At 37.8% G+C, this 23,601-nt stretch overlaps 1 protein-coding gene across 3 annotated transcripts in view; it reads left to right on the forward strand.

Annotated features, from left to right (window-relative positions):
• The window catches only part of LOC122572503 (RB1-inducible coiled-coil protein 1), a 54,109-nt gene that overhangs the window by 16,756 nt on the left and 13,752 nt on the right, over window positions 1–23,601 (forward strand). For 2 of the 3 annotated variants that reach the window (XM_043737500.1, XM_043737501.1), the window contains exon 3: window positions 23,066–23,354. In XM_043737500.1, coding sequence (XP_043593435.1) covers window positions 23,066–23,354 — 289 coding nt within the window. Of the gene's footprint in view, window positions 1–22,537; window positions 22,682–23,065; window positions 23,355–23,601 lie in introns of those variants that run through there. The other variant, XM_043737502.1, reaches the window with a different exon arrangement.

A 23,601-nucleotide genomic window follows, 5' to 3' on the forward strand; every position in this document is an offset into this window, starting at 1 on the left:
CGTTTTCCTGTGGAGCAGAAAGCATTACAAGGATTTTCCTTTGGCAACCGGTCGACAGATTTTGTGTCCACCATCACCGATATCTTTTCCCAACCATTGAATTCAATTGGCTCGACCGGTGTCCGTCAGCTGATTCTCGTTCGCCTCGAGGTGCGTGCGAAATTGGATTTCGTCTCGGCTGAAATGACGACTGGCCACCTTTGACCTCTGTTTTTAGCTCGATCTCGATAACGCTCGGGAGAATATAACCAGCCAGCGAGCCAGTCAGGCCGTTTTCGCTCCTTATTTACGGCCCCCTGGTCTTTTTCTTCTGGCTGGCCTTGAATTAATTTATACCAACAATACTTGTTCGGACAGGTCCGTGACTGAGTCATTGACCTGAACGTTCTGCGTAAATACTATGTGGGACTTGACATTTTCGGAGTCCTTCGAGCAGGTAAAGATGATTAAGAAGAAAGAATTTTGGAGAAGTCAGATAGGTTTCAGACGAACAATATTTGATGTGAAGGGTTTTTGAGTGGAATAAAACGAAAGTGTAGATATCGTTGGAAGTAAGATTTTTTGCGTCGTTTCAGTATTTCGATTTTTATGATGTAGTATATAGGCAAAGATATGGTAATTTCGTGAATTAGAAATCTCGGAGTGGGGAGGGGGGAGATAATTGAATGTGTCCTTGCCTTGTAGATTTATTTAAAGTCGTATATTACATTCTTTCTTCTCCTGTAGTCTTCAAATGTAAAATTGGTCAATTTGGCTTTTAAATGAATCATATAGCGTATGTTTCACGAACACGTGTACGGATAGTATACAAATAGATAACAAACGTACTATTAATTATTCTCGAACATTGGCCTTTACAATCTCTCCAAATAACTTATACCGTCCGCAACAAATAAAGGAATATACTATTATTTAGTAGACGTAGCGTTGAAGTCGAAGAAATAATAATCGATAAATACGACCGTACACTTCACTCGACGAAAAAAGATGTCAAGTTATTTGATTTACTTTGAAGGATTACTTCTAATGGCACTTTAATTCCTAAACTGCACCTTTGAAGCTACCTTTGTGTCCGCAATTCGCTTGAAATAAAGAATAGATGGAACATTGTAAGGTAAGGCCATAGAAATTGCTGTATTCCAGTTACTCCGGTCAAGTACACGCGATATTTCCTCGATACCGTTCGCTTTTCTAAACGAACTCGTGCATTCTTCCTCCCCAGTTTGGTCCACGCGGATCGCATTATTCAAACTGATGCGAATCCATTATCCCATGACTCCTTTCCCGTTTCTTCGATCGCGTGGCAATCGCGAAATTCCTCGAGAGCGTCGACGACGACGCCTTAATCCGACTTGATTTGCATATCGGTGTTACTATTCAGCTATTTTCCCCTTGACCGTGAACGATTGTGCGCACCGAATGAAAACGTCGATACAATTTCATTTTAATTTCATTTTATTTTCACCAACAACAATGCGTCGTTGTGCGGCAATATTCCACGTTGTCGAGTATAATCTACGAAGAAATTAAGCACAGACGCAATACAATTTAATATGGTTGGTTAACGATGCGATAAAATTGAGTGGGTAATATTAAGCCACCAAATTAAAACCTTGAAGACACGATATTTCGCATGTATCGACCTAATAGAAAAGTGAAATTTTTGTAAGTAGGTGGTCCTAATTGCCAGAGATTGGATTTATGGCCGGCAGTGTATATCCTCCGTTGGTCGTCTGATCGATTCGATCGTTTTCCTTAAATGCAACTCGAAGTTTCGATGGATCTGATGCTCGTGTATTCGCACAGCAATCTATGAGTACGGATGGGTCTCGTCTTCGTGTAAATATGGTAATCTGTAGATACATGTTCGTAAACAGCGGTACGTGGACATTTGCACGAAACAGATATTATTCGACGTGTTATTTCTTTCGTATCTGCGTGTTTCGCGGAACGAGCTTCACGATAGGAAGCTGATATCTGCTCGTAAAAGCTTGGATAAAAAAAGATTGTTCGTGTGGTGTTTTAATAAATCTCTTCGTTCAACGACTCCAGTGTTTTATCGTTGGAATTTATGTTCTTTTCGTTGAAGCTTGCGTAAGTACGATGAGAAGGGAGAAAGACAGAATGTATTACGATTCGAAGTAGGTCCTTACTTACATACGAATGTGTTCGTAGAAATGTTTTCCTGTGTTAAATGAAATCATGTATTACTCGGAATTGGTCCCAGTGGTAAATGAACCGAGATACATATATCTACATATATGACAGCGATAAGTGTGTGCTTAAATATTCTTTTGATTCGATATGAAAGTTGAAGGAAGCATATAGATAAAGTATTATTTAAAGGTATAGAAGTTTTGTAGATTTACGTAATAAAAATACGATAGTAGTTTCTACTATTTTTATTTATCTCCCGTATATCTATACATCGTATATTTAATTCTGTGATTCAACTAATTAATACCTTTTGCAAAATATTGTTGATAAATATTTTTGTAGTTTCTTATATTTATTTAACATGTAATGGTGTATGTACAGAGATTGGACAAAATTATGAAAACAGTTTTTATATATCATATATGTATATGGTAACTAATCGTTCTTTCAAGGAAACTACGACTACATATCCTAATAAATGGTGGCTTTCTGTTTACATTATTCTAACAATCGAAGCGAGAAGATGTCTGTTGTTCATACACAGATGTTGGACAAAGTATTGAAAACACCTTTTATATGTCATATGTGAAGTAGGTTCAACTCCTGTATATAAATAACGAACGTCTTCTCTCTTCGATTGTTGGAATAAAATAAACAAAAAATCATCACTCGTTAAGTCATGTAGCTAGAGCTTCCTTGGAGAAACGATTAGTTATCGATATACGTACAAAGGGCATCTCGTTTTGAAGTCGAAAAATTTGTCCGTTAGAAAGCGAAGAAATCTCATTTGCAAATTTAGCACAAGGAGAATTCGTTTGAAAAAGAACATCGATTCATTAGATTCTTTTGTTCGTTGTCTTTTTTCTGTTGCAACTGTTGTGTTACATTCACGTAACGAAAAATCGTTTCCGTGTTCAGGTTTGTGTGTTAGTTTTTGTTTTACAGTCCTTGGGCTGAAGCAAAGTCAATTGCAATTACATATTACGTCCACGCTGCCGTGACTATTTGCACAGTCTACTTATCGTGCTTCGTAGATTCTTCGTACGCAAACCAGCTGTAAGCAAACCATGTTTCCTTTTAGCACGCGGTTCGCTGCGTACGCTATTTTCGGCTATGAAGTATCCCATGCGATACGGAATATCGTTTTAGGATCGTTTCACGTGATTTTCTATCACGTCAAATCCGATTAACGATAGAGGTGAATTTATACTCGCTACCATAAATATAGATGGCTATAACGGTGATTATGAAAGTGGTCTAAATGATTATGTTCTCTGTTTGAAGATATTTAAAGTTTTACTTTTTATCGACAAGTATGTATTTGCTCGTTATGTAACTAAATATTCCACAGAATGTTACATAAATCCTTTTTCGCAATTAAAAGTTGACGAATATTTGGAGTAAAAGTTCGCGTATCGTTTATAAGTACATAAACTGCTGATTTTTAGCTTGGAATTGTGTTTGTTTCGAACCCTGTAATGAAAACCTGCAGCATTTTCAGAATTAGTGATATATCCTAGATAAAAATAGCAACAGAGCATTTATAATAAAATTTTTTTGCGAGTTGAAAAGTTGAAAACAAACATAACAGTCAACATTGTTTGTCAGTAGACAAATTTCCTCCTTTTTTTGTCGACAAAAGTTTCAAGTTTCACCATTTTCAGCAATTTTAAATATTCGTGATAAACTAACTGATAAATTCAATTTTTTACGCAAATCATTATCATAATTATCAAAATAATTATGTAAATTGTGCATTTTGACGATACGTCAATAATGACGAAAGTCGAGCGAATAATTAGAACGATTACTTGAAATAATGACTTAGTTGCAATAAAATGTAATAGCTACCAGGAATATTACTTCGAAAAATATTCGATACAATTTATAATTCGCACGCATACGTTCGAGTATTATTTTCACCGTGTTAGCACGATTCTTCGTAGACCTTTGAGACTTTCAACCCTTGAACTCGTCGAGGTCGTTCCATTCTGTAAATCTGTTCACGTTATTGTACCAACGCGGAGCGCAGCAATTTTCTGATATGGCTCTGTTCACAATTGACCCACGCTGTTTCTACCTGATATTCCATTCGTATAGTATGCAGAGTTCCTCAATTGACTACACGAAGTTTTATTTAAAAATTGATCTTTATCCTTGTCATTTCGAAGCTAAATTAGACAATTTTTGTGATATCCTTGATGAGATGAAGAATTTATTCAAAAAGTAGGAAAGATATGTAGATGTATTAAAATTTTATTTGGAAATAAATTTTTTTCTCGATTCAAAGTCAAAGTAAAAGAATACGACGAAGCTTTATCCAAAAAGACTTCAGAGATGCTATAAATTTTACTCGAAAATTATCAGAAACACATATTAAAAATACCAGAGATGCTGAAAATACGAGAAATATCAAAATATTTTTTATATACGAGAAACATTTTCAGATACTTAATTTTCACCCCAAAATCACTTTCTCAGGCGATTAGCAACCGATCGATAATCACGTACGCGTAGATTTCGTCGCGGCCATTTTCCATCAGCTATCCTCTTTCTTCCATCGATGTTTACCACGTTTGCACGCGCGGCCGGAATACGTATACGCGTGGTTCGACGTGTGACGACGAATGACGCGACTTTAATTTAAAGCAGACAAGCTGGCACCGCGCGTGAGTCGGCCGCGTAACCGTTCACTATCCGGTAGTGCACGTGTCGCACGAACACTTTTGCAGGTTACACGTGCACGTACGCTATTACTCCGTTTGGCCTGGAAAAATCAAAAGACAGTAGGAAAGTCCGCGATTTCACCTTATCTCTCGTGCCCTTTCACCGGATTATAAGTTTCCTGGATGGTATAACGTGCGTTCTGCGTTGACGCGAAACTTCCTTGAGCAGAAATGACGTAAATGGTGCGATGGGTATATCTCGTCAATCAATGAACGGATATGTTCCCGGAGGTGTATATTGAATTAGCAATAGTGGAGGTAGGCGAAGGAAAAATATCGATGGAGGAAACGCTAAAAATATTCCTTTTTTTCATTATAGAACTTTGTCATCGGTGGACCGCGGATATTTATGCAGGCTCCGATTTTTATAAATAAGGCTAAAGGAATTTGACTTGGAGATTTACTTCATCTGCTCCATTTTATTTATGCAGAATACCGTGTATTCTTCAACTTTGTATTAGACAGTAATTTGTTTTTCTGAATTTGCGTTATTTCTATCTAATCAGATGTATATCTTAGCTGAAATGAAACAAGAATAACCTATTTTTTATCGCTTTTTTTCTTCCAGTGAGTATAATCTGAATACTTTTTATTTGGTTAACGTCTTATCGTCGTAGAACCAGCTAAAAAACGTCAATTTTTATACGTAGTAATTAATATGATAAGGAACGAAGTGCGTTGTGTCTAAAATTATACCGACAAACATTGTTTTTCTAGAGAAATAAACTAGACACATAAAAATCTTTTAGCTGGTTCTATAATGATAAGACGTTAACTAAACGAGTAGTATTTAGAGAGAGAGAGAGAGAGAGAGAGAGAGAGAGAGAGGGAGAGGGAGAATGAGGGAAAAAGCAAGAGAAAGAAATACAATAACCTCAAAGTGACCTTGACATCTATCGATCGCTCTACGCTGAGTCTCATAAATCCACCTCTAATTCGTTATTCGTTCTATTCCTGGTTGTGAGTCATGACGTTTTCATTGCTCGATCGAAACAGGCCACCCGGTACATTTCGATCTGTCTCGCGCTCCTCTTTCGACTTTGTAGCTCGCGATTAATAATTTAAGACATAGCTAGCCAGACTGTGTCAAGGAGTACCGCGCTGCTGAATCTTCTAACGAATTCCAGAGATATATCTATAGATAGATTAATGGTTTTTAATATCTAACGACATCATTAGAATGAGAGACGATTCGCGTCGTTAAATACGAATTGTCGTGCTGAGATTTTCTTACTCCGTATAATTCGCGGAAATAACAGCTACATTAATTACGTTATCGTTTGATACAACCAGATCAGCTGATATAATAGAAATTGAGACGCATTTATAATCGAGGAACTTAATGGAAAATGGTATTAAGTGATGAACTTTTCCGCCTAAGAAAACTTGAGGAAGAATGACATTCTAAAACTTAAGAAAGCGTTCTAATATGATAAATTTTTTTTTTATATAAAAAGGATTATATAATTTTTTATCTCGTTATCTCGTGAATATATTTATATATATTTCAATTTCACAAATTTTGTTGATGACAAAAATTAACGATATACATTATTACGTGTATTTACAACGGTCTGAAAGTTCATGGCGAAGATTTTTCGATAAATATAGATTTTACGTATCATTTGCGTAATTTCGTATCATGCTGTAAGTATTTATTTCGTATTTGGGAAATCCAGTAAGACCACTTTCTCGGTGAGCTCATCGATTTATTATTTTATGATCTTTGTGATTTTTTACTCGATTTTCTCGTTCATCTACAGATGCGTTGGATATCCTTGGACTTGAATGACTTCTACAGTTTTTCTCCGATTCGCACGGTACTAATACTTAACCGCATCGTTCAAGACTGTTAGATAATGGATAAACAATGCTGTATACAACGTTACAGCATTTTTATTCAACAGTTAGCACGTTTTCAAACACGATTTTTCCTCGACGACTTTCTATCGACAATTCCAAAAGTAGGTAGTTTCAATCCAAGTTCGAAACTCGTTTGCAGCTTTCAATCTCGAAAAAAGCCGTGCTACTCGCGAAGCAATTTTCTTCGAATTTCCACTTTCGAAGAGCGATTTTATCGTGGAAGTAGCTGTTTCCGCATCCATCCATGTTAAAATCATGTCGCTTGGCAAAAGACGTCGTTAAATGTTGCAACGAGACGTCAAACGGATATATACGAAAGAGGAAGGAAAATATTTTACATTCGAAATACGTAGAACGCACAGTGGAGTAACTTGGTTGAAGAAGCCAGTTAAAATTAAAGAGTACTTTTTATTTTTAAATGAACTTTTATTTCATTTTTGGCCAGATTTTTAGGTTAAATACTACAGTGCACCGTTTTGATGATGAAAAGAAATTGCCAGCACGGTGAAAATTCCGCATTACCGCAATGAATAAGCAATATGCTTCGTTATTCATCGTGTTATTTGCGCGGTTTCGATGTGTGGGAACGGCACGTACACGTGTCCATATTCTTCCGTTCCCCCGGCGGCTTTTATTTTCTGACTGTTGCAACAGAACATGGCAACGCGGTCATGCGATTTTCTTAGCATCGTTCAGGCTCGTTTCAGGATCTTTCCTCCGTATATATATACACATACATACACATGTACAAAGGTGGTCGATGTGCAACGCTTTAATAAACGTAGGTACTTACCTTCTAGCTAAATCATATTCATTTTCTTTTTTGCACGCGTTTTTTTTCTCCTCCACCATCTTGAATATACGCGTCAATAAAGAAAATTGGTCCGAACTCGCAAACACAGTGGTTCATATATTATTTCTCCTGTCTTTGAACGATCGAGAACTCGTAGAAAGGATGAAACGAATTACATGTGCCGATTAGAAAGTTGACGTGGTAATGGCTCGTAATTGATGCGAATTACATTAATCGAAATCAAAGGCGAGCCACGCTCATTAAACGATTTTACACGATGGAAATTGCTACGATTACATCGTATGTATTTAGTTGCGACATACGAAACGTTTGTTTCGTTTGATCGACGGGAGAAAGAAATGTTTTTTTTTTTCAAAAGAACCATTTCGTTGATTGCTCGAAACGAGACGAATCGACCTACGTATTTCGTTGGTTGCAACGTCGAAGAGATATTTTCTATGGAAAAAGCAATTTTTCTCGGGGGAAAAATCGCTCTGGTAATATGGAAAATGGTATAGAGGACAAACGTCAAGAGTGTAATCAATACAATAATTTAGTAACAGCCGAGTATTGTCACGAAGTGACAGGATGCTCTAGTTTCAGCGTCAGCAGGAAGTTACAAGCTGCGAGCTACGAGCTAACAGTATCTTCATTCATAAGCAAAGAAAGCAGTGTCGTCCATAAATTTTCCTCGGCAAATACATATTTATGAAACTACCTTTTTGTGGATAAATTAACAATGACGTTAATGCAAGTTGAAATTATTACTATATATATGCACATTTTATTCGAATTCCGTTACAATGTCTACTGTAATAATGGTAATAAGCAATATTTCGCGGAAGCAACGTTCCAGATCATGAATGACACGTTACAACAAACGCAGTAACGATACCGTATTTAGCCACGAACGCATACATGTACAGCGGCACGTACAGGATGGTAATTGCCTTGGCGAAGGTGATGTAAGTGCGAGCACACGCCGGCGATATTGTTCTCCACGGAGCTGGCTTTTTTATTCAGCTCGAAACGCGACGCGAGGCGGCGATTTTCCGTGTATCACTCCCACCGCGCAATTATTTCGTGCATTATGCTTGTCGTGTGAACGAGGTCGAATCATGTCTGCAGTTTTGTTTCAGCGTTTGTGAACGCCAAAGAGTTCCGTGTCACCTGCAGACACGATGCTTCTTTATTTCGTCGACTGGACAGGCACAAAATTAGTGTAGTGTAGTTTGGTGTTAGCGTAATCGACGGCTTATTATACTTATACTAATAGGACTTTTGGTTTGGATAAATCCCCTTATCAGCTCATCATAATTTATTAAGGCCAGACAAAGATTATTAGTTTTTATTTTTCTGAAAAAAGTACAAAATGTTTCGCATAACAAACATAATACATTCATAAAGGATTTATATACGTGTCCAAGTTCTCATAATGATACAATATAAATTTAAAATAATATATGCTACACGTATATATTATTGTCTCTTAAGAGATTAAATATAAACGCGTTTTGAGAGCAGAAAATTCGTTACGGATTGTATGATTGCACTTTACGAAACAATGTTACACAGCATCTGGATATACCAGAATGAACTTGAACAGCACATAAATAAACTCTGACACATGAGTTGCTATACAACATTGTTAGTTGTATTATGCAATGCAAAAATATATACGCGAATAAAATAAGCGAACGGGTCTAATCGATGAATACATAATGTTGGAGCTACTTACGAGCAGTAACGCGCTTAAATTGCGTTCCTAAAGCATCTTCGAACAATTCTGAATAATTATTTGCGTTCCAGGCAACGTTAAGTGTCGATAATGTGCGAGGAAACGTTCTGTATTCGCAAGTTGCGACCAATTTCTAGAATCCATTCTACAGGAATTCTAGAAAACTATATCGCTCGATTGTAACGCTTACAGCTAACGTCTAAGTCTTGAAACTTCCATTCTAAAAAATTTCTTAAATTTTGTCGATTTAAACGTTACACTTAACTTTTCTCCTATAATAATCCTATAATAAACGAACTGTTGATTGTTATGCATTTATGGAAAATTTCAAGATACAAACAATACGCAGAATGTGCATAGTATGGAAAAATATACGGTGAGAAAAGCTTGGAGCACCCCGCATAAAATATGCAAAGTGTAGTACTGGTTGCTATTATAGTATTTAACACTAGAACTACCGATAGTTAACACGAAGCTATTTCTACCAAAACCATTGAAAATGACTGGTCTTTAAAAAATACGTAATAGTAGAATATTTCTATATTTATCGATTTATTACTTTCTTACAGAAGCAATTCCATGTTATGTAGTACATTTTTGATATTATTAATCCATCTGGGACCATGATCCCTAAACGAGATGGTAATAAATTTATAAAATTGTAGAACCAGTCATTTTGACTGGTGTGGTATTTCTAGTGTTAGCATCTAGCGATCTAGCGATCGATTCGGAATTTTTCTGATATCTGATATCGAACGACATGTTGAACGACACGCGGTAAAAGTTTTAAAAACGCGTGGGAAGTTGTAGAAAACGAGGAAACTGGTTAATTGGGGTTCGATAAACAGATTACAGGACCCTTTTACACTTTGACAAGTACCAGCTATTTTGACTGGTGTTGGTATAAGTAGCCTTGATACAAAATTATTTTCAGTTTGAATACATAAAAAACAAAATAAAATTCATTACATTATTCTTTTAGCTATCTTGCAAAAGTCGTTACATCATTGTGGAAAACAATATGACACGAAGTAGGAATTTTAAAATTGTAAAACCAGTCAATTTAACTGGTGTGGTGGTTCTAGTGTTAATAAATAAAACCATCTGAAATCTAGATTCCATTTTTTTACCATATTTATAAACATATGAATTTGCATAAATATCCGCAATCTAGTAGTAAATAGGTTTCATAGGAATATTCTTTCCAAACTTTGCTCAACTTTCAAATTCTTAGAACAATAGTAAATGGTACGTTAGAAACGAGGACATTCGGAAGGACATGGGAATACCAACGGTCAAGGTGGAGATTAGCATATGTGCGGAAAAGTACAGGGAAAGAATAGCAACAGGCCCGAACCGGCTGGCTGCGGAAACGATCAACAACACAACAAGCATAGAAAGAAGACTGAAAAGGAAACACCCAGCAGATCTCACAAAGCATATAACCTAACAAACACGAAGATGGTACCCCACTGGGGGTAGCCACCCACACGATAATCAAACAGCTAAAAAATTCTAGCAAATGTCCAAATTGGACAAATTGAGAATGTAAATTATTAAATAAAATCTTGGTCGGGAGCTGCAACGCGTGAAAATTGAAATGAAAAACACTGAGTATTTCGTTGAAAGCGTACTTCTTTCACAACATCTCGACCAGATCCAAATGGATATCGATAGACGGCTGTATTCAATCCATCAGCCTGTTAGGTCCTTTTATGTAACAACTAGCAGGACGTTGCTTGGGAAAACAGAAAGGAAAGTGCAGTGTGTATGTACGTGGGAATGTACGGCGCCGTTACCGTTTATTGCTTAACCTCATCGCGCGATTGAGTGAGAATCGAGATTAGAGAAGACGAGGAAAACCGCGACTGTCGTTTATCTGCAGAATATGAAGAACATAACATGTTGTTCGCAATGTCGCACCTAACAGATTTCTTTACATTACAAGAACATGACTGGACCAAAGATGACTTTTAAAGAACGTAGCAAAATTACTTATCTTTACTTTCCCTATTTGTGTATTCAAATGTCTCTACTGAATAGCAAGCATAACGTAAAAGCTCGAACATTAACCTAAATTTTCTTATTCGTTGATCAAAAAATTTGGTCGAAAATGCTTGATAAAAAAGTAACCTGGCGGTTCGACAGAATTTTGAGTTGCAGAAGCCAGCAAAGGACGTTGAAACGCTGGCAAAAGATTCGAAGTGACAATGAGCGGTTCGCTAAATAATCCAATGCATATAAAACTTTTCTGTCAATGTGGTTTCTGCCAATTGACATATCGTTCTGTTCTCGTTTTACTATTTCTTGATGGCACGATTCCTTTTCCCATTGGAAAACGAGGTCAAAAACGAATCGCCGATGACGTTCACACCCGCGGGAGATGTTCAGCGTTCAGAACGGCTGCCGGCCATTTTCCATGACCTCTGAATCTCGAGTCCGCGATCCACTTTAAACGCGAACTTTCACGGCACTGATATGCTCGGCAAAAAAGCATGCTCCGCGAGAAAAAGAGAAAGAGAAAAGGTGTGTCCGCGCTGCTGCGAAGAAAGAATATTAATTTCGAGCTAGGGAGCGTTTCACTGGGGATCGAGAGTGACTCGGGTCATTTAGAAAATGGAAAACACCTGCTACCCGACTTTTAGATCGCATCTCTTTTGTGTCTGTCGTTTTCCGATTCTTGGTAAAGTTTGAAATCAACTAAAACTTTTTTTTTTATTATTATTTAATTTGTACCTTACAATTTGTCCAGCTGGGCATTTGGTAAATAACTAAAACTTGAAATCAATTGTTTACGACTTTTACTATTTGTTTCGTTGAATCTTTCAATTAACGCCAGTTTATTCAAGAATGACAATAAAAAATAACTGCTAATATAATTTTCAAACCCTATACTTTTCATTTCAATCGTTCTTTCTCTATTGCGTGATTGAAACTCTTGAAAAATTTAAATGAATCTCATAGCCTTCGAGTCAACGTTAAAGATCGCTTTTTTACTGCTTTTCTGTTAGTTTTTTTATGGATGACTGAGAAACTTTGTTTTGTATTATTGGCCTGCATCTTCATATTTCTTAGCTAATTTCTGGACATTTTCCACGTTTCCCAAGATCCCTGACTTTCACGTCCTTTTTCTATATCTGCTTTCTTCAACTCGTTTCACGAAAGGGACAGGTTTCTCGCAGGTCAAGAATACCTGAACATCCTTTTTTCTCCAACGTTGATTTAAGGAACGTGTTCCGCATTAGTTTTCCCAGAAAGAAATCTTCTACCATTCGTTTTCTCGAAAGAAAAGGGGGATTCCTACCGATGTGTCCGTTCGTTTCATCAAATGTACCGAAACTACGCCTCTCACTCACATTAATAGTATTTTTTCTCTTTGTCGAATGAAGGATAAATATAGGCCTTGAGGTGTATATGTGTTGTCCGTGATAATAGTAGTTGCTGGCTGTAGATGTCGCTTGCTGGGGGATACTGCTGTATTTTCTTCCTATTTAAGAATCGTGGAAGAAAAATCGGACTTCGGTCGCCGGGAATCAAAAGCCGGCTTCCAAACGTTCGTAACCTAAGACGCTAACCGCTGCGCTGCCGTCGTCCGTTAGTTGTTAGTGTCGCGTGCCGCCACAAAGAATTCACTACAAGGCTATTTAATTTTACAAAAAAAAAAAATAAATAAAAGAACGCGTAAATTTGAATGTCATAGAAAAATGGCTACAAGATAAACAAATAAAAGCAAACCCCAGTAAATGCAACCATATTACATTTACAATAAGAAAACGGAAACTTTTTTTTTACGTGGAGGAAATCCGCACGGACGCCAGGCCGCTTCTGGGGGAAAGCGGCGTGGTAGTGTCGGACTCCAACCGGCTAAAACCTCCACGATAACCGTCCCCGATGCGGTCAAGAAAACGGAAACCAGCAAATATCCAATTGAATGGCACGTACATAACATAAACAAGGCAAGTTAAATATCTAGAACTCCACTTAGACACACAATTTACATGGAAACAATATGCTAAATCAAGTATAGACAAAATACGGATAAAAAGAAGACAGATGTACTGGCTAATTAGCCGAAATTCTAAACTCAGCATAGAAAATAAACTAAAAATCTACAAAACGATAAGAAAACCAAGTTGGACGTACAGAATACCATTATGGGGGACAGCAGCAATGAGCCTAAAAATAAACTAGAATTGCTACAATTGAAGACACTAGGAACAATAGTCAACGCCCCATGGTATGTTAGAAACGAGGATATACCCAGAGACTTAAAAATACCAACGGTCAAAGAAGAAATCAGCAGGTACGCAGAAAAATACAAGGAAAGAATGGCAACACATTTAAACCAGCTTGCTGCTGAAGCCAGCAAAACTCTCATAAAAAGAAGACATCCCACTGAGCTCACTAAAGAAATAAAATAGTCAAACTCAAAGATGGTATCCCGCTGAGGATACCTAAACACGTGTTATTTAGAAATTAAACCAGACAAATTTACCGAATGTCCAGCTGGACACATTGTAAAGTGCAAATTACATAATAAAAAAAAAAATTTGAATGCTGCTAATTCAATAGCAAGGGACTGGTTACTTTCCTCTGCACTTTTGATGAAATTGAAATCTCGCGTCTTCGTCTTCGTCTTCGTTTTCGTCTTTGACGAACGAGTATCAATGGACACCGGAGAGACAAATCGGTGGCGGAGTAAACGCATCGACGAAAGCGAGTTCGTTGAATGAACAAGTCGAGTCGAAAACGAAAGGAAATCAGAGGGTGTCGATCGGGTAGGTGTGAAAGAGCGAGAGAAGCCAATGAGGAACACGTAACAAAAGCCTCCACGTTGGCACTCGGCATCGAGCCGGGCCGATATTCTTTATTTAGCTGTCGATAACCAATCGGCTGGGTTTTATTTAGACCCCGATACCATTTCTCCTCGCTTTTCCTCACACAACGATGCTCATTGTTACGAAGGAGTAATCTGTCCTGTGACGATTATCGCGCTGTCGTTCTCTTTTCGTTTTCCACCCTAAAGCTGACAGCACATGGCGCTTTCGCGAAACGATGCGATCGCATATAGCAAACTTAAAAACTGAAACGTCTATAAAATGTCCGGTATGTTTGTTTCTACAATTTCGTATTTTTACTCCCGAACATCTTGCGTGCTCATACTTACATTGGTCAGACACGTATCTCATCGTGGATGATACGACTGGATTAAGCTCATGGATACTGAATACCCACGCATTAGTTACTATTACAGGTTCAAGTAAATGAAAATAAATTAAACCACGTCACCTTTTCGCTGCGCAGAAACACATGCTTTTTAGCTCAAAATAAAAACTAAGATTCTCCAGTTAGAAATCATACCGAGTTAATATCCGAAAATATGTGAAATATTCCAAGTACAGTACTCGTTACAATACTTAGCTAATAGGCAAAATAATTTTCTACCTAGGTTCAATTTTTTAAGAATATATTTACAAAAAATATGAACTTACGTAAATGTCGGCAGTCTATTTATAATTTCCTGCAACATTGCAATAAAAGAAATATATCGCGAATGAAGATATGCTTTCTCATTTCTTCGAGATTTATCTATCAAACAAATTAACGAGAACAAGCAAGGAAGAAAAATAGAAAGGAAAAACAACGGCCAGAGAAATAGAACATTGAGCGGAAGTTGGAGAAGAACAAGGGGCGCTTAGGGTTATCTTCGATCGGGTTAAGATTTGATCGGGGGCAAGCTTTTATCGGGCCAATTAACTGCACGCGAATTTATCGCTGTCGATACGCTTTTCTTTGCACTCATTTTGTAACGCACGAGATAATGTCCCGTATGTGCACACAGCTACATAATATACGTATACGCTACGTATAGCATAACACGATATAGATTTATTGTAACATTTACAAATTTCTTGCAGATAATAAGTTACGACGAAGATTAATGTACAATATTTCTCGGTTTTTCAATTTGTAACCAGGTGAATCGTGCCACGAACACAAATCTTTGTTCGTTCGACACCTACCTAATTTGAAATTTGTGAAAAATAGACGGTGGAAAACACTGGAGGGATTTTCGTGCGCGTGAACCAGGAGCTGCATCGTAAATTATGATGATCATTTATTGACAGCGGTCCGTGGATACATTGTATACACAGTGCGTGATGTATAGGCGCGATATATCAGATACTTGGACCAGATCCCAGCCTTGAGGGTTTATTCTAGTAACGCGAGGCTTTCCTTTTCAGATCTCGCGCGCTGCAATCACTGCATTTGTCTTGCATAATGCCAGAACGATGTGGAGGAGAATGGAGGCTCCCAAAGGGCGGAGATAGATTTATGAAGCTTGTCACTCGCGTATATACACATCTACGTTCTCCTTATCCGATCCCTTCATTCCGCGTGGCTGATCTTTTCACGTCGTCTTCGTTCCGACCCTTATCTTTCGTCAGGAATTTCACCTCCACTTTCGTTCATAAACGTTAGGATATTTTTAAAAAGACGAGATAAATTGGATAAAGAATAGAATAGCACAATTGTATCGAGTCGTCCCAAAAATTTCTTTCGTTTTATAAGGGAAAAATAGATACATCTTTCGTTTTATATTATTTTATTGAATTATGTATGATCCATTTTGTTCCAATAGAACATCATCATTGTCATCATCATATAAGGAAATAATAGGTGCACGACATTTTTTGTTTTATATTATTTTATTGAGTTTGGATGATGATTGCTCAAGATGCGTCAAGGAACTCTAGTTAACTACCAACTGACTTTCCGTCACGATGATGCTGCGCCTAGAATCAAATATACGATAAACACATATTATTCAAGTTAAAATACCACGCCAGAATAATTTATTTATAATTCTCAATGGGAATAGGTGGTAAAATTCTTCCAAAAAAAAAAAAAAAAAGAAAAATGATGCTGCGGAGAAAAACTATGATGGGGTATGTCTAAGGATACAAGATCAATGGATTCGTCGAGGAAATCCTTCATTAGGAAAGTGAGGGAAATGGACGTTGGCGGTTGAGGAAAGACGGTAACCGCCCTCGAGAGAAAGTTGTTAGCGGGAAGCATTGTACCTGAGAAAAACTAGATTTCTGGTATCTTCCGTAGTAGATAATAAATTTAGGGAATACTATGAAAAAAACTATTTGTTCGTTTGAAGGACCTTAGCTAGAGAAATCCTAAGATTTACTGCGGATCCTTAGGCTAGTTGAAAGTATGCTATGAAAATGCTTCTACCAACGAACAAGAATTAGCAGATGTGCGGAAAAGTACAGAGAAAAAATAGCAACACACCCGAACAGGCTGGCTGCGGAAACGACCAACACAACAAGCATAGAAAGAAAACTGAAAAGGAAACACCCAGCAGATCTCGCAAAGGATATAACCTAACAAACACGAAGATGGTACCCCGCTGGGGGTAGCCACGCACACGATAATCAAACAGCTAAAAAATTTCACCAAATGTCCAAATTGGACAAATCGTGAATGTAAATTATTAAATAAAAAAAAAAAATGTTTCGACATCGAACATCGACTCAATTACTTGACACGACGAATTAGATCCGCAGAGAGAACCCTCTAGATTTAATTAACTAGATTTAAACATTACATTCAGCTAGAACCAAACATACGATAATCATTTATTATTCATGTTATAGTACCACGCCAGAATAATTTATTTATAGTTCTCAATGAGAATCGATTGTAAACTACCTCCAAAAAAAAAAAAGAGGTTTGCTGTCGAGTGCCGCTACAGTTTCAGTAGAACATCATTGTCATTATCATACAAGGAAATAATAGGTGCACAACATTTTTTGTTTTATATTATTTTATTGAATTATGTATGATCCATTTTGTTCCAATAGAACATCATTATACGTAATTCAATAAAATAATAGAAAACAAAAAATATTTTGCACCTATTATTTCCTTATATAAACGAAAGAAACTTTTGGGACAACCTGAGATGATTACGTAGAAGAATTAAATTGTATAATTAATAATAGTACAACTGTATAATTATACAGAAAAATATAATTGACTCTTTTCTCTAAAGTATCTTGAATCCTGATCTTGTAAGAATACAAAATTCTAACTAATTTTCCATTCCTTTACAATTCTAGATTAATTGGGTTTAAGCATTAGATTCAACTAGAATCAAACATACGATAAACACTTATTATTCAAGTTGTAGCACCACGTCAGAATAATTTACTTATAATTCTCAATGAGAATTGATTGTAAAATTCTTCCAAATAAAAAGAAATCTAGATTAATTATCAGATTTTGCACGAGACCAGCATGTCTTAATATTTATGAACGAACGTGCAAATATATTCGAGCGCACGCAGGTTACTTCATACCGAAATCTTGTATTTTATTGGTTTTTCGCTTCGTCGTCGATAGTAGAGGCTTGGTACATAGCGAGAGAAAGCTATAGGATACATCAAAGGAGTGCGTGTCAGGTGGCAGTGGGTTGTGCACTTTTGAGGATTGCGTGGAAACTTGATTCGTTGTCTGCTCGAAATTGCTATTTCCAACTGTTCTAAACGTTTCTCCCACTTTGATATAATTACTAGAGCAGTAGATAGAAAATCATACTCCGTAATTAATGAAAGAAACTAATTACAGTATACAAGTTTGCTAATACCAAATTGTTTTATCCTTTCTTTTCTACTACCGTTAGAAAAATGGTAATATAACATCGTCTTACATAGCAAAAAAACAGATTTGTGCTGGCGTGGGAATGTTTTGCAGTTTGTTTGAAGCAAAACGGCGGGATTTCAACGATTATAAACCATGTCTGCAAGAAATTCGTTCTAATTGAGAAAACACATGTTTCGCATTTGTGGTAAAAGTACCGAGTTTCACTTGTAACCAGAGAAAATGGTTAATTTGTATCGCTTTAACGATCTGCGTACCTGAGTCTCGCCGTTATATTAAAAGAAAAACGAGAGGAACGAAACAAACCTACGTTGCCTATTCGTTAATTCCCGGCTTACAGTCTCAAATCGACTCTTTTCACTCCTGAATGCGCCGATGCATAAGTATGTTCGTTGTTACTTCATATTTCCACCGAAAGTCGCGTGACTTTCATGGCAATGAAAGTAAATCGATGCGATTCGCTGCAGCGTTAAACGACGTAAAAACACAGACCTTAAACCTGGCTCTCCTTTCTCTTTTAAAAATCAGTAATCAGACTTTTCCGTGAATTCTTAATTCGCGACGCGAAGATGTTATCTGGCGTTTCGTGCCAAGTGAGTCGTGTCCAGATAAAGAGAGAAAAAGAAGAGTCTTGATAGTCACGTCCCACGTTTATGCAGCCATCGATAGACTAACGCGAACGATGTAAAGGGAAGAATGGAAAGAAAAGAAAGAAAGGGAAAAAAGGGGAGAAAAGAATCAAATTCGAACAAAGGAGAGAGAAATCGAGTGATATTTACCAACGAGGAACGCGTTTTCGTTCAGCAATCGGTTTCTGGCGATCGACCAATAGATCGACCGCTAAACCAGCGATTTCTTTCCCCCTTTTTCCCCAGATAGCCTACGGCTGACCGAGTTTTCACCGCAGATAAGATCGCGGCCCATCGAGCCGCTATGGTTCTTCATTCATGCGTCCACGCAGTCCCATCGGGATGCTTGGCAGCGGCTTTAATGCAGGCCGCTGGACTATCAACCGTACGAGTACTGATCCGAATGAAACAGCGTTCGCAAATGTCTGGCACGGCGCTCCGCGAAGCGTGGCCCGCGACCTATTAACCCTTTAATAAGTTACGATAGATTGCACGACATTCATCGTGACGGCTTGCTTAACCGCTTCCGACGAATAACCCAATATCCAATTATCCGGATAGTTGGTTGATAGTGTGATTGGTAGAAATACAGAAGACGGGGATTAACTGTCGAGTCTGATCGATGTCGATTTGAGTAATTTTTTGTAGGTTTGGTTGAATATGGAAATTGAAGAAAATGCGTTTTTTTTTTCTTCTTTTTTGGTTAATAAACGTACGTACTGCGATTGTTCTGGCAACGAGGGGTGCATTCTCGAACGCGTAGGCGTGTGTTTGCGGTGCGTAGTATGTATAATTAGAAAAGGAGAGCATTAGTCCAAGTTAAGATATTCTGGGAATTCAGTGTCGTGCCGTGAAATTCTTGGCCCCTGTTTGCCAGGTTCAACCTGCGCCGGAAGCTTACGCAATTACACGATTAAAATGAGGTTACCGTCGTTATATGCGGTAGACGAAACGCGAGCGAATCTTCAACATTTTTGCCCGCTTTGCCTCTACGTTATCGTTGTGTAACCTGAGTGGTTCGATAGACGATAGATATTTTATTGTATATAGGTGCATAACTATGTTTTTCCTAGAATTTCACTACACAAGAAGTAGAACCTCTAAGTAGAAATTACTTTCACCTATTTAGTGGCGAATTAACCTATTGAATAGATAAAAACTTGTCTATTCAATAATTCCTTTTTGGATATTTTGTTTATCTTTGCGCATTATGCGCGTTCTGTGCGTTTTTCCACTTTTACAATTCTCATAAATACCTAGAAATTTGCAGGCTAGTTATCAGAAAAGCTCTAGTAACTAATTATACGTTTTAGGTAAATTAAGGCGACGTAGCGTGCGCGTCAGTAACAACCTGTGCGTTAAACTTTCTTCTATCCACACTTTAAACTCTAAACAATGATCGAGCTATTCGAAACACGAATCAAAACGCAAGTTGACCATAAGCATTCGCGATGATAGTTTTATCGCAAATGCTAATTAACGATTGTCCATGTTCTGCGTCGCAGTTCCAGGTGAGATCACGCACCGCGAATCATCGCAGTTATTTTCCCCCTAAACGGCATTCTGCGTTCAATTCGCGGATGACGACGATCAAATCTGTTTTGGATTTGCAAATGGTCGGGGTCACTCGGTCTCGATCTCTGATTTATTTCGTATTCTTCTTCGTCTACAACGCAGTCTATTGTTGCGAATGGAAATCGGTCATAACTGAATTAACGATTGAAATTAAAAGTGAGAAAGAGAAAAGTCACGTTCCACGGTTCTTTTGTCCTCGTTCGTCGATTTTTATGACCTCATGAATTCATCGTTCGATTTCCACCTTCTGACATTTTTACGCTTTAACGAATTTTCCCTCTGGTCGTCCTTTCTTTTTTCTAAAATGAAACACCGGAACAAGGGGCAGCGAGAAAAAGGACAGCGTCCCATGCAGCAGCGCGCTATAAAATCGATCCAATATCCAACAGTTGTGCAACATATACATATTTAGCTTCGATTTACTCTTCTGGTTCATCTTTACTGGACTTGCCTTCCTTTTTCAATGTGGCAGCTCTTTTTGCCGCGTGAATTTCGGTCAATCGGCTAACAATTATTTGAAATTCGAAGAGCCGCAGATTCACTTAATCATATCGCGTCTTACTTTTCTATTCATCAAAAAAGCTAACAAAAGACAAAGGTATACTTGAACCTATGGAAATTATTTCATATCGACTTGTATCGACTCGTATTTAATTTTCAAATTTTCGTAATTTGTTCAACTGACGAAACTTTCATTTACGAGAAGTATTATTTGTTGTACGGAAGAACGAATCGATTTATACAGATAAAACTTACGGAAGAATGAAGTTTGTAGGATGGTTATTTCATCGATTGAAAGGTCTTGATAGATTTCTTCCTCGATGACTACCATCTACGTTACGGTCAATATTTGCCGAGGAAAAATAGCACATTGAATGATATTAGGCAACGTTCATCAATCAGTTTCTACTCTCTCGCTCAAACCTATGAACACAAATTGCTAGTAATAAAGTGTACGATCATCGTGACAAAATTCCTCGAGTTTCAAAGTGTGCTTGACGTAATCTTACTAAGCATTCACGAGAGAGCCTAACGTGCTGTTTATACGCGAGGTAATCGGTGGAAGCAGCCTCTAAACTTTAAATAAAATTAACTCCGGCCAGCGATTTTCCTTGCTGTCAGAACGTATCGCAGTATGTAAGCAGTTCCCTTCCATCAACTTCGAACCGCCACATTGGACACTCGCCTCGAAACTGACCACGTAACGTTGAACAAGACTCGTAAGGAGACACTTATCGTCTCGTATCATCGCGAGGGAACGTAGTTTGCTAGAACACGATATTTTTTTGTGATGTAAAAATAGATAAGTCGCGATTTTGTCACGCTTCTAGAAGAATTTTTAAGTTAGAAAAGAGTTGGGTAAATTCAGAAGAGAATTTCATTCATTTATTAATATCGGTTGGACCTCGATTGGATGTCGTAATGTAAGCAAAATACAAAGGGATATAATCTCTTATTTATATAAACGAGTCCCGATTTATTCGAAACCCCACGTTTGCTCGGGATCGCAAAATAGGCGTGTGGATAGTTCGTTTCGTTCGTCCGTGATGATGATCCTACGAAGATTATTCGACACGCAGTTGCGAGACCGTTGAGGACCGCTAGCCCCGTGACACGGCGAGGGAGGGGGATAATTTACAACTTACTGCACTCCCGAGCGACTTTGTCTCTCTTTATCTCTTCCTCGAATCGGGAATGACGAAACCCAGACAGTCGCTCCGAGTGTTCGAAGCTTCACGTTTTCTTAGGATAATTTTCATGAAAAACAAATCGGTGTAAAAAGAATTATATTTTTCGTAAATATATCTTGCACCTGAATTTTAAACGATTTTCAAATCAAATAAGACTAAAACCAATGATTATACATTGATAATACGATTACATGGAAGGGATAATTTGTTCATTAATTAGTTATGCACATAATCAAGATCATAATCTCTATCGTATCTATCATCAAATCAAAATAGAAGTAGAAAAATGTAAATTATTAGCAGAATTGTTTCGAACCATCGGTTTGAACGAAACCTGGACGACTAGGTGGAAATTATCACTACGAATTAGTTAAGCATTGAATCGATATCATAATCTCTATCGTATCTACCATCAAATCAAAATAGAAGCAGAAAAATGTAAATCATTAGCAGAATTGTTTCGAACCATCGGTTTGAACGAAACCTGGACGACTAGGTGGAAATTATCACTACGAATTGGTTAAGCATTAAATCGATATCATAATCTCTATCGTATCTACCATCAAATCAAAATAGAAGCAGAAAAATGTAAATCATTAGCAGAATTGTTTCGAACCATCGGTTTGAACGAATCCTGGACGACTAAGTGCAAATTATCACTGCGAATCCAGGGTATGACGCAAGGTATTGAGATGATCCGAGCCGTTACGCGACCTTGAGCTTTCGTCGCGTGCCAAAGTGCCAAGATTACATCGGTGAAGCTCGATCAATTATACAAGCGACTTGTGGGCACTGTGTCGGTTGGTCGCTCGTTCAATCCCTCGCCATCAGAGGTATAATAGCCTTCACGATATATATATAGCAAAGTTCTAAACAAAAGCATCAAGTAGCAGCATAGATTGGTGCAGTGATATTCAGAATTCTGGCTTCATCCATAAATATAGAAGCACGACTAGAATATACTTCGTGCAAAATATATATGTGTGTTTTATTAATTATTACAATTTGTTTCTTAATTTACCGATTGTTTCTTTAATAGTTACTTCTGCCATTGATAAAAGAAAAAAAAGTCTTCTCAAAAGGATTAACTCGCCTTTCCCGTCTAACTGGTTAGAGTTCGACGATTGGTATTTCGATCAATAAAAGCGGGACAGTTCATTTGGACAAATATTCCGTGATTAAGAGCTCGATACGATCGATCGCCCTTTGCATTGCAGATGTCGATCTTCAGAACCAAATCGATGCGTCGTTGGCGATGCCGGCCACTTATCAGACCCTCATTGCCCGTGCCCAATTGGCTCAGCAATGCTGTGGATTGGCGCGGGAGCAAACCAGGATCTGCGAGAGGCTGGTCCACGATCAACACCTTCAGCAACAGGGCTGGGCTGCCGTGGTCGCGAATCTCGAGGACATCACGCAGATGTTCCAGTCACGAGCCGATGTTTTACAACAGAGTTTCGCCGTCTATCTATCGGAGAGGCAACAACACATGGAACTACTTCAAAAGTGAGTAATACAGAAAACGGACATTCCCATCCATATATGTATGTATATTGTTTCGTCGACCATTCGCGGAGAGACGCGATCGCGAGAAGGCACGTCAACGGGAGTCGTAAATTCCCGTTACGATTAAATAATCGACGCCACGAAATGATCGATCCCCTGATTTCTGTTACGACAATAGGGGTGGTTCAACTGAATTTACACTGAATTAGCAGGTATAGAATAGTGTTTATTCCAACAACTTTATATA

Source organism: Bombus pyrosoma, linkage group LG11 (assembly GCF_014825855.1).
Source record: "Bombus pyrosoma isolate SC7728 linkage group LG11, ASM1482585v1, whole genome shotgun sequence".
NCBI lineage: Eukaryota > Metazoa > Arthropoda > Insecta > Hymenoptera > Apidae > Bombus > Bombus pyrosoma.